At 38.1% G+C, this 16,603-nt stretch overlaps 1 protein-coding gene across 3 annotated transcripts in view; it reads left to right on the plus strand.

Moving 5' to 3' along the window:
- The window catches only part of DFC (DHFS-FPGS homolog C), a 99,471-nt gene that overhangs the window by 14,705 nt on the left and 68,163 nt on the right, over positions 1-16,603 (plus strand). For all 3 annotated transcript variants that reach the window (XM_088897597.1, XM_088897599.1, XM_088897598.1), the window contains exons 3-5: positions 1,447-1,670; positions 4,066-4,131; positions 12,640-12,749. In XM_088897597.1, the coding sequence (XP_088753723.1) occupies positions 1,447-1,670; positions 4,066-4,131; positions 12,640-12,749 (400 nt within the window). The remainder of the gene's footprint in view (positions 1-1,446; positions 1,671-4,065; positions 4,132-12,639; positions 12,750-16,603) is intronic.

Consider the following 16,603-nt stretch of genomic DNA (forward strand, 5'->3'; position numbering starts at 1 on the left):
GCAGAGTATATAGCGATGGCTCATGGGGTTGCGGAAATCATGTGGATAAGAAATCTGTTAGGTGAACTGGGTTTCACAGTAAGCAATCCTATGTCACTCTATTGTGACAATAAAGCTGCCATCAATATTGCTGCTAATCCAGTTCTGCATGATAGGACGAAACATATTGAAATGGACAAGCATTTTATTAGAGATAAACTTGAAAGTGGAGAAGTGTGTACACCATATGTCAGCTCAAAAGAACAACTTGCAGATATCTTCACCAAAGGTCTTCATCATGTGCGGCACAAAGATTTGTGTGACAAGTTGGGCATGATTGACATCTATGCTCCAACTTGAGGGGGAGTGTTAAAATAATTTAGTTGTTGATGTTAGGGCCTGTTTGGCTAATTAAAGTGTTTTTTATTTCGTTTTTCTTTCTGTTATGTCTGTTGTTGTACTCAGGGGCACAAGGGGTCTTTTCCCCTTTGTTATTTATGCCGCTCTATATATATTAAAATAAAGGCTGGCGCCACCAGCACTGTTACATTGCAAAACCCTTCTTTCTTCTCTCCTCTCTTCTCTTCTCTTCTTCTCCTCTTCTCTTCTCTTCTCTTCCTCTTATTTCTGGCCGGCCATACTGTCAAGAATTACTAAAGTTCCCTAATTATTTGGGCTGGTGATTTGGTAACATCTCATTTTTGATTAACTGGGCACACCTCCATTTATTCCTCAAAAGGGCTTATTTTAAAAGACAAAATTACCCCATGCATTATTTTTTATCATACAAACAGGGGAATCTTGTCTTTTTGGCTAGGGATGTGTGCAGACTGTCAAAATGGGATTTGCCTAAATCTGGTCAATTATTTAATGCTCTATATTTGAAGAGTCCTAAACATTTTGGTTTGTAACATGTTAGCTACAACATCTAGCTTTTTTTTGCTTTCAGATTTTCACCCTCCTTTTGTATTCTTTTAGTGCTCTTAATTTGAGATTATTTTTTTTTGAAGATAAATAAAGAAGAAAATTCATTAAATGGAGAAGAGATACAAAAAGATTATTGCTTCTGATATACATATAACCATGCATCTTGGTAACATCTTGGTACTTGCATTCATGTACGAGGCTGCAAACTTTGTGTTAATAACATGATATTGTAATCAGTGGAACCAATAGGCTCTTTGGAATATTATTTTCTTTTAGAATTTAAATTTGCATATTGTTTCTTTACAGGCTTACATTTACATATTGTTGTGTGTTAAGTTTTTTTTTTCTTTTTTTTTTTTTTTTCGAAATATGGTGCCTCACTTTGTTCAAGCATGCACCTCAGGCTTTTCCCTTGCGCTTAAGTTGCACTTCTCACGTTTAAAACGCTGAATATATCATTGCAAGATATTGTCTATTTCAGTGTGTAAAGAAAGCTATCAAGAATGATTTTCTGATTTTCTTGTTTGCTTCATGTTGTAGGCTTGAGATACAAGAAGTGGCTATATCAAGTAATTGAAAAAATGGGAAGCAGTGAGATTCTACTGAGAAACTTGCAAGACTTGCCACTTTCATCTTCTTATGAAACAGCTATGGAAGCACTTTCTTCTCTCATTACTTCTGAGAAACGTGGAAGTGGAAAAAATATTGGTGGAGCTAAATCAAGTAGATATAGGAAGTTGGATAGAATGTTGATGTATCTTGAGGTAACTGAAGTGACAATTGTCCCAGTTTTGCATGCTTAATATTAGTAAAATAACCAAACTGTAGATGATTTTCATTTAGCTCTTGTTGCAGGATGCTTTTCTAATATGAGGATTAAGAAACAAAAAAAACTCTTTCTCTTATATGCACAAAGAGGGAAATCATTGTTGAGATAAAACCTGATCTAGATCATTTTTTTTTTTGCTATAATTTGTAGTTTTTCTGATTCCTAGCATGTATCATGTTAGGGAATAAGATAAAGTTGCTAAGAGATAAATCTTTGTTTAAGAGAGGACTTGGGTATAATGGCATAGATCGGGGGGGGGGGGGGGGGGGGGAGGGGGGGAGAAGATTGAAGAGAAAAAGATCTGAGGAGGATCCACATAGGGTTTACAATAGAAAGAAAAGGGGATGGTGGTTCAGGGAGCTTTAGGGGCTGGGGAGATAGTGGAGCTCAAAGATGAAGAGTTTACAGGGGAAAGTAACACTGAGAAGGGGGTTTTACTTGGCTAAATGAACTATAACCTATTTGTATTCTAATGAGAATTCAATAAGAAAAGAGAAGAAAAACAAGTAGAGAACAGAGGAGAAGAGAAAAAGAAGAGAGAAGAAGAGAGAAGAAGAGAGAAGAGGAGAATAAAGAGAGAGAAAAAGGGTGCTGTTAGACAAGTCTTTCCGCCCCACTCATCTATTTATATATTTGCAATTAAACATTAGTATAATTTCACTAATACCCCTACCTCCTACATAAGAAAGAAAAACATATATAACTAACATAACTACCATGAACTAACAGAAATAACATAAAAAACAAATGCAAATATGAAGTGGGACCACACTAACAACTACCACACTATTTCTCTAAACTCCCCTCAAGTTTGGAATAGATATTGGTCATTCCCAACTTGCGTAAATCTGTCTGCGACTTAATCTTTGTGACTGCCTTAGTGAAGAGATCAACAAGCTGCATATTTGAGGCGATATAAGGAAGACACTTCTTGAGAAGCAAATCTCTTTCTGATAAAGTGTCAGTACACTTCAATATGTTTAGTTCTGTTATGCTGTATTAGATTATGAGCAATGTTAATGGCAGCCTGATTGTCACAATACAACATCGGAGGCTTCTCATATTCAAAGAGTCTTTGGTTTCTTTCCTTCTAGATCTCCCAGCACACAGCAAAGGGAATACAGGTCCATAAAATCTTAGATTTAACACCACCACAGATCCTTGGCCAGCAACTAAAAGTTTCAGCCGGATCTGCCATAGAGCTCCTGCCGACCTTGAACAACTTGAAGAAATAGGACCAAACTGGATATGTGAATTTGCAGTGAAGTAATATGTGAGAAACATCATCCTCTTCAGAAAAACACAGCACACACCTACTTGAAAACTGAAGGTCTCTGAGTTTTAGGTTATCTTGGGTTAGAATGCAACCTCTCACAACCAACCAAGCAAAAGCTTCAGCCCTTGGTGGCACTGGTTTCCCCCAAACATCCCTAACTGGATCAGCCTCCACCTGATTTCTGATCAAAGCTGAGTACATTGAGTTGACTGTAAACTTCCCATCCTTACATTCTTTCCATAATCTGACATCTGCAACTGAGGGATTATCTCCAAGGCCCGAAGTTTTGCCAACAGCTCCAAGCACCCCACCTCCCAATCAAAAAGGGGTCTTCTGAGATTTGGGTTCTAGATCATTGCACCATTAACTACTTCACAACACTTTGAGATATGCACTCCTTTCCTGCTCAAATTGTATAACCTTGGGCATATTTCACAGAATTTCCCACCCCCGGACCAGTCATTTTCCCAAAACCTTATACTTGACCCACTCCCCGCTTTCCAAGTATAGAAAGGGATCATCAAAGAAATTCATCAAAAAAAAAGGGATCATCAAAGAGTTAAAACTCATGATTCCTTTCCACACACTAACTCCATACAAGTGTCTCACCTCGTTTGAATTCCACCCGAAATTCACCACCCCATACGAGTCTATTAATTATCAATTAGGGGCTCTTGAAATGTATTAGTATTTTGTCTGAACATAAGAAGCTTTGGAATGCCATAGAAGTCTTTTGTCAGTTTCATTTAACAAAGACCATGCACAGGTCCCGGCTAGTAAGGAATAAAATGAAAGTTGGAATCTGTGTTAACTTGTTTATGGGATAGCATCAATATCTTAAATTTAGAACAAATTTTTTTTGGTTAACTAGTCAGAGCCCAAACACCAATTAGTCATTCATCAACTGGAGATGCCAAAACAAATAGTTGTAACTCCTCAGTGCTGTTTTTATTTTAAATTTTTTTGACCATGTTAATTAGTTGTTGTGCAATGTAAATTTTCTAATTTAATGAAACATTGATTCCTGAGAAAACACCTTCTCTTTTGTGTTCAGATATTAGGCCTTGAGGAATGTATACCTAGCCTTAAAATTATTCATGTTGCTGGAACAAAGGGAAAGGTATTAGCCCATTCTTAAGTTTTTTTTTTTTTTTTTCAACAGAACTTGCACTTCATTTTCTCATATGCCTTAACTGTTGTCTTTTTATCTTTCTATATCATGAATAGAACTTGCATAATTTTTAACATTTTCACATTAATAACTGTTATTTTAAATTTCAACTAAAAAGTTGGAAGTTTCAGGATATTCTTTTTTATGGGTAACTGTTGAACTTTGTTTGATTATTTATAAAGAGTTAAGTTATGTACATTGTTAAGAACCCTATGTATATGCTGATTACATCCTCCTAACCCTTCTTTTATCTTAAAATTACAATTGAGCACAAAAAATAAGGTTGTTCCCCATTGACCCCTTGTTTGGCCAAAGCATCAGCCAAGTTATTTGCATATCGTCTGATCTAATAAAAACTTGCCTCAAGTTCCCTCCCTAGATGTTTGATTTCTTTTATGGCATGCTTGAACTGCCATACTGCTTGACTGTTGTTTGCCAACCATCCAATGACTTTTGGAGTCCCCTTCTACTATTAGCCTCTTAAGGTTCATAGCTCTGCTTAATTTCAGACTTTTTTGGACAGCAAAAAGTTCTGCCCTGAATGAGTCTCCTCCCACCTGACCAATATGCATAGTCAATATGTTGCTGTTTTCTTCCCTAAACACACCCCCAATTCCAGACTGTCCCAGGTTTCCAATGTACTTTTCTAAAGCAATCCATAGTCTTTACCAATGCACCATTTTTATTGTGATGTTTTAAGTTATTTTTGTTTTTCATATGAGCTTTCCCGTTGAAGACTAACATTCCTTTCCTCTTGTATTACCTATGCAATTGCTGTTCTTGTGCACTGCCACATTATTTTGCATATCCTTTGGTTCACTTGGGAAAATTATTTGACCAAATAAACTAGGCACATTTGAAGGAGGAATTCACCTAATATTCAAAGAGAAAAAAATCACTCTCAAATACCAAAAGCAAAAGGGTAGGAGATTAGTAAGTTGATAATGGCTCTCTACTTGCATAAGATAGAAAACAGACATGGCCACATGGGGAGAAAGGCACCAAAATGGTCTCCTTAATCACAAGTGTTTATTTTCTGATGAAAGGCCTGCCAACGAAATACCTAACTTCTGGTGGTGTTGGTTTGCTCCAAATTTATTTCATGGGGAAAGGATGGAAAGGAGAAATGTAAGAGGATAAACCTTGAAACAATATAGCAATAGAGAAAGACGCCAAGGGCTTGGGGGTCCAGATATGCACATTTGGTTTTGGAGCATCCACAAAGACTCCCTTCAAGTCCTTCAATAGATTAATAACAAGATTTGACTTAGAATCCCTAAGACCTCCTCTAAATCCAAAATCCCAAGCAATCCCACGAGACGATACTAAGGTAAAATTTGAGACAGTCTTGGACTTATAAGATGACGAAGAATCAACGAATACAAAAGAGGAATCAAACTTTTAAAGGCACTTCACCCAGCCAAATTTCATTAAAAAATTTAATCTTATTTCCCAGAAAAACATCACAATTGATAAAAGACAGAAGGGGAGAAAGAACCACTTGTTTGTGAAGAGAAGTAACTCTTTGGTGGCTTTTCTGATTGTTTATGTTGATGACATTGTGGTTACGGGTAATGACACTCAGGAAGTGATTAAGCTGAAAAGATTTCTTAACACTGAATTTGAGATACAAGATTTGGGGGATCTCAGATATTTCTTGGGAATTGAAGTTGCCAAATCTAAGAATAGTATCTTCATTTCTCAACACAAGTATGCTTTTGATCTCCTTGCAGAGACTGGTAAACTTGGTGCTAAACTGGCTTCCACCCTTATAGACGTAAACCATAAGCTTTCTGCTACTGATGGTGAATTGTTGTCTGATAGGGGAGTGTTCTAGAGACTGCTTGGGAAGTTATTATATCTCTGCATGACTTGGCCAAATATTTCCTATGCAATGAGGGTTATTAGTCAGTTTATGCATTCTCCTAGAGATATACATTTAGCAACTGTAGAAAGAGTTTTGTGCTACTTGAAAGGCACTCCAGGGAAAGGTATTCTGTTTGCTAAGCATGGACACATGAAGCTAGAGGCATATGTTGATGCTGATTGGGCCAGATGTATTGATGATAGGAGATCCACCTCAGGATATTGTGCTTTGGTGGCAGGGAACATTGTCTCATGGAAGAGTATGAAACAGTTTGTAGTTGCTAGATCCTCAGCTGAAGCAGAGTACAGGATAATGGCACATGGAGTGTTAGAATATTGTGGATGAGATCACTTTTGGGAGAGTTGGGTATTGACTATGAAAAGCCAATGATGCTCTACTATGACAACCAGGCAGCTATCAACATTGCACACAATTTTGTTCTGCATGATAGAACTAAATACATAGAGGATGATAGACATTTCTGTAGAGAACACTGATGTGGGCCCCACTGCAGTGGTCCCCACTGTGTTCGTAGGACAGTAGTGTAGTTATTTGTTTCAGTTATAGTAGTGTCAGTTTGAGTCAGTTTGTTAATTTAGTTGTTATTTATTTCAGCTTTTATTTACTTTATTTATTATGTAAGTACTAAGGGTAGATGTGTCCTTTCCATTATGTACTAAACATAACCTATAAATATTAAGAGAGTGGCGGCGGCAGATCATTTTTTTAGAATCTGTCCCTCCTTTCAACAACTTGTGTTCTCTTGTTTCTCTTCTATTCTCTCTCCTTTCTCTCACTTTTCTTTTGTTTTGCAAACCTAAAACCTATTAGGATTCAAGACTGATTACTGTCTTGATCTTCTACTATTTCATACGGGAGAGAGTTGCTTTGGGGGAAGTTTGCTTACCATTTATTGCTTTAGAAGAGCAGTTGGCTGATGTTTTGACCAAAGGTGTTCCAAAAGGAAAGCTGACACACTATATAAGCAAGTTGAGCCCACTATTGTAGATGCTTTGCCTAACACTATTGAGCCTCAGCCTTCTCTTCCAGATGACCTTGATATCCCAATTGCAATCCATAAAGGGAAGCACCGTTGTACTTCATCCACTGCCCCTTGTATCTCCTAGTTTTTTTCCTATGATAGTCTCTCAGAATCCAATAGATCTTACCTGTCATCTATTGCTGCTATTCCTATTCCTAGAACAGTGCAAGAAGCTTTATTGATACCTGAGTGGATGGAAGCAATGAAAGTAGAGATGGATGCTCTTGTTAAGAACAATACATGGGAACTAGTTGACCAACCTGAGAGGAAGAAATCTGTTGGGTGCAAATGGGTGTTTATAGTGAAATATCATGCTGATGGTTCTGTAGAGAGATATAAAGCCAGATTGGTTGCAAAGGGATTCACACAAACTTATGGCATAGACTATATGGAAACCTTTGCACTAGTTGCCAAGATGAACACTATCAGAGTCCTATTCTCTATTGCTGCAAATTTCTCATGGCTATTTTTTCAGATGGATGTCAAGAATGCATTTCTCAATGGAGATTTGCAAGAGGAGGTGTACATGGAGTTACCCCTTGGTTTTTACAGTGCAGAAGTAGGAAAGAAGGTATGCCGGCTGAAGAAGGCTTTATATGGGCTGAAGCAATCTCCAAGAGCCTTGTTTGATAGGTTTAACTAGCTGTGGAAAGATTTGGCTATATGCAAGCTCAATCTGCTTACACTCGCTTCTTTAAGAAGACGGACTCTTCCTTAACTCTACTTGCTGTCTATGTGGATGACATTGTAGTGACAGGAAGTGATATTAGTGAGATTGACTCTCTTAAGTAACATCTTCACAAGGAGTTTGAAGTGAAGGACTTGGGGGAATTGTGCTATTTCCTAGGAATTGAGGTAGCTTGATCTAAGGATGGCATTTTTGTCTCTCAAAGAAAGTATGTTCTTGACTTATTGGAAGAAACTTGAAAGTTAGGAGTAAAGCATGCAAACACACCCATTGAGGTGAACCATAATATAAGTGCAGAAGGTGGAGAACCTCTTGAGGACAGGGCTATGTACCAAAGGTTGGTTGGGAAACTTCTTTATCTTTGCCTAACACGACTAGATATTTCGTATGCTGTCAGTGTTGTTAGTCGGTACATGCATTCTCCTAGGACTACTCACCTTCTTGCGGTAGAAAGGATATTTGCTTACTTGAATAGATGCCTAGGGAGAGGCGTACTCTTCAAGAATAGTGGTCATATGAAGAGGTTTATACAGATGCTGATTGGGTTGGATGTACGGATGACAAGAGATCTACATCTGGGTATTGTGCATTTGTAGGGGTAAATCTTGTTTCTTGGAGAAGCAAGAAACGAAATGTTGTTGCTCGCTCCAGTGTTGAATTTGAATACAGGGTCATGGCCAATGGTGTCGCAGAAGTGTTATGGTTGAGATCTTTACTTGATGAATTTGGAGTTGACTATGAGAAACCTATAATGCTGTATTGTGATAATCAAGCTGCAATTAACATTGCCCACAATCCAATACATTGCCTCAGATATTAGCTAGCTGATCTCTTCACTAAAGTAGTCCCAAAAATCAAATTGGTGACGGACTTACGCAAGTTGGGAATGAGAAATATCTACTCCGAACTTGAGGGGGAGTGTAGAGATAGTCGTTAGATTTATTAGTGTGTGTGGTCCCAGTCCCACAATTTGTTTGTTTCTTTATATTTCAGTTGTGGTAGTTGGGCCGGCTTGGCCTTATTTATTTCTTTTGTAGGGGCTTTAAAGTAATTCTGTTTCTTGTAAAGGCATAAGTAGAAATATGAATTATTGGGGTGGCCAGAATGGTGGAACCACACCCTTTCTCTCTCTTTTCTTCTCTTCTCTTTTCTCTTCTCTTCTCCTCTTCAATTCTAGACTTTCTTTCTTCTTTCTAAATTTCACCAGAAATACAATTCTTTTTATGTTTCTTTTATTCAAGTTAGGACAAGTGGCACCCCTTATAAATAAGTAGGACACCTCACAAGAAAATTAATTAATATATATTTAATTCTTTTAGGGCCTGCTGTCTCTTTAAATGGGCTCTAATGCAGGCCTATTAAATGCTTATTGCATTACAAACAAAGCCTAACTAACTTGGGGCCTGTTGTTCACTAAAGTGGACTATAGGCTCCTTTCTTTCCTAAATTATTTCAGCCCATCCATAGGACTGAGTGGGCTTAAAAAGTTAAGTTGGAAAGAAAGGGGCAGTTGTTAGAGATTGATTGGGAAGCAGAATTCTCTAACAACTATAGTGCTATTCTTCCCATTCTTCCTCCTCTTCTTTACTCTTCTTTCTCCTAAACACAGTTTACTAGTTTTCAGGCCTCTTTCTTTGTTTTTTTTTTTTTTTTCTCTACTGATTTTTCTTCTTTTTTGTGGTCGATCACAGCTATGAAGTTGTCCTGTAAACTTTAAGAGTCAAAAGTACATGATAGAGTGAGTTCAAGCAAAATTTAAATGCATAGAAGTGTAAATATTTATTACACAATCAAAAACAAGATCAACTTCAGCAAATGAACTTTGGGCAGAAATGGAGGAACTGGATAAAAGTATGTATCACCTCTCCAAAATTTTCAGTCTTGATTAATTGTCAATCTGCAGGCTTCTTTGATAGTTCTAGGGGTCTTAGACAGGGTGATCCTCTGTCTCCATTACTATTTATATGCGTAATGGAGATCCTCACTTTGTTTTGTAAAAAGGCTGCTGAATTTGGTGAGTGGGAAGGTTTTGCAATCACTCCGGAGGGGGAGAAGGTTAACATTCTCCAATTTGCAGATGATACTCTTTGTTTTGTGGATGCTTCTCCCTCCCAGGTGGACTTAATTCTTGGGATCTTATCTTGGTTTGAGGTGGTCTCTGGTTTTAAAGTCAATTGGAATAAAAGTCAAATCATTCTAGTGGGTCAGGTATCCAACTTAGCTGATTGTGCGTAGATTCTGGCTTGTCAGATTGAGTCCCTTCCAGTTAAATATTTGGGTCTTCCTCTGGGGGCGAGCTGTGGACTATCTTCAATTTGGGACCCGGTTATTGAAAGAATGGAGAGAAAATTGGCATCTTGAAAGGCAAAATACCTTTCTTTTGGGGGTAGGGTGACTTTGATTAAGAGCACACTATCCAATTTACCTACCTACTTCCTCTCCCTTTTCCCTATTCCAAACAAAGTTGCAAGAAAGCTTGAAAAACTTCAAAGAAACTTTCTTTGGAGGGGTTGGGAAGAGGAGAAAAAATCCATCTTGTTAGTTGGGATCAAGTCTGCCTCCCCAAGGATGAAGGTGGTTTAGGCATAAGGAAGTTGAAAACTTTTAATTCTGCCCTTCTCTGTAAGTGGATTTGGAGATTTGCGGCTAAAAATGATGCCTGGTGGAGATCTCTTATTGCTGGTAAGTATGGTGTGGAGTGGGGCAACTGGAGAACTAGGGACCCTCGTCCCAATTGGGGAAATTCTCTGTGGAAAGGGATAATGAAGAACTTCTCTGTTCTTCTTGATGGGATATCAATTAAGGTTGGCAATGGTAGTAGAACCAAGTTTTGGAAGGATTCTTGGTGCTTGGATGGTCCTCTTGTTGAATCTTTTCCTCTCCTCTTTCAGTGTGCATCTAACCAAGAGGCTTCTGTTGCTGAGTGTTGCAGCTTATCTGGAGATTCAGTTATTTGGTCCCCTACCTTTAGAAGGAATCTTTTTGATTGGGAGCTGGAAGAGATAATGAGCATGTTGATTATTCTTCAGACTCAAGAGGTCGATTTCTGCTCAGAAGATAAGTGGTATTGGAAGTGGAGTCCAGATGGTGTTTTCTCTGTCAAGTCTTTGGCTTCCAAACTTTGTAGACTGGGTGCCACTGGTTTCCCTTGTCATCAGGTGTAAAATCCCATTAGCCCATCTAAATCCAACTTTCTAGTATGGACTATGGTTCTGAATAAATGTCTGTCTAGAGCTAATCTTGTGAGAAGGGGCATTCAGCTTTTGGACCTGTCGTGCAGTCTGTGTGGGAACAATCCTGAAACTTCTGATTATTTGTGCATTCACTGCCCGTTTTCTTCTCAGCTATGGAATCACTTCTTCAGATCTATGAACTTAAGATGGGCTATGCCAAGTCCGGTAAAGGAACTTTTGTGCTGCTGGAATATCAAGGGGCTTAACAAGAAAAGGAAGATAGTGTGGAAGACTATTCTTAGTGCTGTTTTATGGTCCATCTGGTCTGAGAGGAATAGTAGGTTTTTCTGTAATAAGGCTTTAAGTCAAGAAGAGTTAATCCAGAAAGCTGTGGGCAAACTAATCTCTTGGGTGTCGGTCTCTGAGGAGTTCAGAAATTGTAATGTGCCTGTTGTTTTTTCATTCCAGTTCTTGGTGGAATATGTAATTGCTGAATTGTTCAGTTGGCCTTTCTGGGTCTGATCTCAGCTTGTTTGTGTAACTTTTGATTCAATAAATATTACGTTACCTTTTTCCAAAAAAACTTCATGGCTGAAAAGAATTGTGAACTGGCTCAAAGTGATAATCATGTCCATGATGCTCCACATATCTACAATGTTGTCGGAAATATGCTGTTTTCAGTAATATTTTATACTTCAAATATCACTGGTAGTTTTCACTGGGAATATGTTGTTTTCAATAATATTTTATGCTAGTACCCATTGAAATGGAAATATGTTGTGGAAATATTTGGAAATATGTGGACATTTTAAACCATGTGATTTCCCACACACCACTTTTCTCACAAAATAAGATAATCATCGGATTTTTTTTTTATGGATAACTGAAAGAATTTTATTAAAATGTTTTAAAGTGCAAGTACACCTGTTGGGATTGTTAGCCTTGGCTAACACTGCTAAAATGCTAAAAAAAAAAAAACAAAAAAGACAGAAAAACAGCAAAATAGTATCACAATTACATCACTGGATCCCAATACAAACTGTCCCTTGTGGTCCCTTGTCTTGCCAATCCATCAGCCAATCCATTAGGAGATCTTGGAATCCATGAAACATTTGCTCCTGAGTTCACATATGATGTTTCTTACGACATATCCATACTTCCAAGGAGGCTGCTGGTTTCCCATTATCCAACCAATTGTTACTACTTTGGAATAATGTCGTCAGAAAATTCAAGTGTGTGATCATTAGCCATTTTCTTCCCACTTTCCACCCTTTAATTAACTGTAATCTATCTGCCCTTAGGATTAGTCTACTGAAAACATGAGCAATGAGGGTAAAGGGGTATTTGGATCTTCTTTTTTCTTACAGGTGATTAAATCTCTTACAAATTCAACCAAATCTTTTTTTTTTTTTTGATAAATGAAGGTACTTTATTAGGCATAGGAGAAGTGTACAGTCAGCCTAAAAGGAGGGACAAGATGCTACCTTCCCTTAGAGCTGAACACATATTCAACTAAATCTTGATAAAATCTTTTAATATGTTGAAACTTATACCAAGGCTGAAATTGAAAACCTCGATAATACATATATCTGATATTAGGTATTTTGGCACCATATTGCTGGTTAATATACCAGAACAAATCAAAAGTTCTGTTTATATTCCTAGTCTTACAAAAACCATGCTTCAGGGTTCAACATGTGCATTCTGTGAGGCCATTCTACGGGAATGTGGTTTTCGAACTGGACTCTTCACTTCCCCGCACCTAATTGATGTGAGAGAAAGGTTTCGTATAGATGGGTAAGTATTGGAAACTACTGCCACTTATTAAATATATATAATTATGGGATTTATGCAGATTTTCTTTCAGTATGCTTATCCATAGCATCATTGGTCCAACTTAGAAACACTATACAAACACAGGATTGTTGTATAATGTACACAAGTATTTGATGGTCTCTGTTGAACACATTTCCATATTCCACAACACATGGGCTGGGTTAAAAATGAAATATTACTAATGCAGGAGGGTATTTAAATATTTTTTCAGATATCATTTTTCTTAGAATTTTTTATCAGTACTATACTAGCTGCTCTAGATTGAAAGAGAAGGGAGAGAGGAGAAAATGACTAAAGAAAAGAGAAGAATATTTGGCAAAAATTGTCAGTGGCAGCGGCACCCATTAAATAATAAGAAAATTACAGGAGTACTCCTCGTTACAACTTAATAGAATAAAATGGTCCTAAGAACACTTTCCCTCAAGTTGGGTAGCATATATCTATCATTCCCAACTTGGTACAAATGTCAACATGTCGGGTACTTATAATATTCTTAGTGAAAATATCACCAGACTTCACCAACTTCAAGTTTCTTATGAATAAAATGCTTTTCTACTTGGATATATTTTGTCCTCTCATGCATCACAGGATTGTGGGCTATATTAATTGCTGCCTTATTCTCACAATACAATGACATTGGGTTTTGAACCTCCACTTTCCACTCCAACAACATATTCTTCAACCCCAACATTTTTGCTAAATCATGTGCCATGACCCTATACTCAGCCTCTGCACTCAATTTAGCAACTACCATGTGTTTCTTACCACTTAATGTCACCAAATTAGCCTTGACAAAGGTATAATAACCTGTGGTAGATCTTCTATCATCAACTGAACCTGCCCAATCAGCATCTATAAATGTCTCTACCCTCAAGTGACCATGCTTGGAGAAGAGAATACCTCTACTAGGATGTTTCTTCCAATGCTTAAGCACTAGCTCTGCAACAACAGATGAGTAGTCTTGGGGGCATGCATATATTGGCTTAACATTCCAAGTACGTAAGCTATATTCTGTTTAATTAAGGGAGGGAAAAGAAGGAAAAGAAAAGTGAGTGAGGTGGAGAAAGTCAAAGGTGATTGGGATAAGAGCAAGGAGGATTGTGAGAGAAGTGGGAGAAGGAGAGGTAATAAGTGCACAAGTTAAAGGGGCAGGGCTTTCAAAGTTCTAGCATTGAGATGAAAGTAGTTAGTTGGAATGTGCGGATTGGGAATTGCAAGCCACAAATAAGTGTAGGACTATTAAGGAAGTGGTTAGGAGGGAAAAACCAGATTTGTTGTTTATCCGAGAATCAAAACTACATGAAATTGATAGGTGAGTGAAGAGCATTTGGGGAGAAAGAGGAATTGGATGGGCTTAGGATCCATCTTGAGGTGCTTCTAGGGGTATTGTTAGCCTTTAGAATGAGGATTTTGTGGAATGTGTGGAGTAGTTGATTGATAGATTTTTAGTTTTTGTTAAATTGGAGTGTGTGGTTGACAATTTTGTTTGGGTGGTTATGAATATTTATGGTAGGAGTTGGTGTTAGACAGTGTATGCCCTTAGCTCCAATCAGATTGATGTACATTGTCATTTATTATAAATGAATAAAGTGCATAATTGATTCATGTGATTTTGTGTGTTTCTGTGTAATACCCTTAAACTGGACACTTATGAGATTCGTGTTTATTTAGAATCTTCACAGCCATTGGATAGATATGGGGAGATTTATCTTGCCAAGCCTGACACTGATGTGTCGCCAAGTTGGTTGGGGTGGCTTGTCTCAGTTGCTAGGGTGAGACCTGAGGTACATGTAGTGTGGGTTTTCTTGAAACCTTGAACTGGACCAAATTCCAGTGTTGCCCTAGACCTTGGAGATAGATGGGAAAAACTGGAATGCTACACCTGACCCCTAGACTCGATTATGGTGTTGCACTAGGTGTCGGATTGGGCTATCTTTGATATGCCAATCAGTGAGATCCTTAGAGGGGGTCAAAACCTGTGTATGTTGGGATAGTCCGAGAATTCATTTGAGTGGGTGATCATAGTGACAGGATTAGCCCCTTTGTCGAACAAAGTGAAGGATCGGGGAATGCACTCTCTCTGATGGAAACCTAAACTACCGGTAGTGGATTTCAAATGTGTTTGAAATTTGATTTTGCAAAATATATTTATATAGAGATATACTTATATATTATGGTTTCAAATTTTTTGCAAAAAGGTTTTAATTCCCGAGATCCATGTGAGTAGAGAGTGCAGCACTGTACCTTGCAGCCGAGGGAGAGGTCCTCTCTTGTTGGGTTGTGTTTGATTGTTAAGGGCTAAGAGGTCAAGTGTAAGACTATTAAGGGTAATACATGATAGGCTAATCTTGCATATGCCCACAATCCTTGGGTTTTCATAAGGTGGCTGGACCCAATGACCATTTATTATAAATGTTGGGCCCATCTAAGAGCCCATACTGATGGGCTCAGGGGTTCACTGTCTTCAGCAGTGAATTCGGCTAAGCTTTGTAACAGAGGCTGGGTTGAACCCATGTGGCTGATGTGTAGATTGATGTTAGGGTCCCACGCCATACAAAGAGAGCCAAGTTAGGTACCAAATTAAAGGGTAAGTGAGCTATGTGACTTAATGGGCCTAAAGCCCATTTCGAATTGGGCTTAAGTTAGTTAATTAAAAGGGGGCAAAATCTGATTTACAACCTGATTAGGATTAGCTGAAGGATAAGATAAGTCTTATCCATTTAAGAGTCTAGATCCAAATATCAGATTTGGATCAAGAAACTCTCTTCTAATTAGATTAGGAGGCTGATCCAAAGAAGGCTATAAATAGGGGGCGAATTCTTCAGTTTAAACACACTCAGCAATCTGCAGAATTCTCCCAATTCTTGCTACCCCTACTCAGTTCGATTTCCACCTGTGGAACTGATCAAGAAAGGTTCTTGATATTGTTTTTTTAAAGAAGAAACAATCTGAAGTTGTGCTCACCAGCCCTTGTTCGATTCTTTTTGAAGAATTCAGGTTCTTGCTGAAGAACCATCCTGCTGATCCTGCTTCATCATATACTGTGTCATATTCAGTGGAGGTGGGTTTTGGTCTTCTTTTTGGGCGTGAACACCTACGTTGGGAGTTACTGTTATTTTGTATCAGGTATATTCCTCACTTTCCTTTTGGTTTCAGATCTGGTCCGTTTTTGTTTCAAGAACGAACCTTGAAAGTACAGTTTTCTAAATTAGGGAATACGATTCCCGGATGGGAGAGAGAATTTTTTGAAATTTCGCCCAACCTTCTTGCAGGGTTCGGCCATCCATATGATGGATTTCCCATCCCTTCAATTGGTAAGTATAAGAGGTCATTGGAAAGGTCTGTGATGTTTGGGAGGTGATTTCAATGTGATTAGATATATAGATGAGTAGAATAATCCCAAACAAGAACTAATAACTAGTATGAAGAGATTTAATAGATTAATAGAAACCTTGGAGCTTAAGGAATTTTTGATTGGACAAAATAAATTTACTTGGCCTAATTGTTAGGAGAATCCTATTTGTTTAGATTGGATAGATTTCTATCCTCTTCAGACTAGATGGAGCATTGGGATCAATTGGTAGGTAGAGTCCTCCCTAGACTGACTTTGGATCATTGGCCAATTTGTCTTTGTCAAGAAGCAAATGGAGGAGGTTTGACCTCTTTTAGGTTTGAGAACATGTGGCTTACCTCCTCGGAGTTTGTGTAAAAGATTAGAGACTAGTGGGAAGGATGTTCCTCGGGCTGATTGGGAAGGGATTAAATTCCTTGATAAGCCAAATTGAAGAAATTGACAGAAAGGAAGAGCAAGGACA

Source organism: Nelumbo nucifera, chromosome 2 (assembly GCF_055504915.1).
Source record: "Nelumbo nucifera cultivar China Antique chromosome 2, China Antique-T2T, whole genome shotgun sequence".
Classification (NCBI taxonomy): domain Eukaryota; kingdom Viridiplantae; phylum Streptophyta; class Magnoliopsida; order Proteales; family Nelumbonaceae; genus Nelumbo; species Nelumbo nucifera.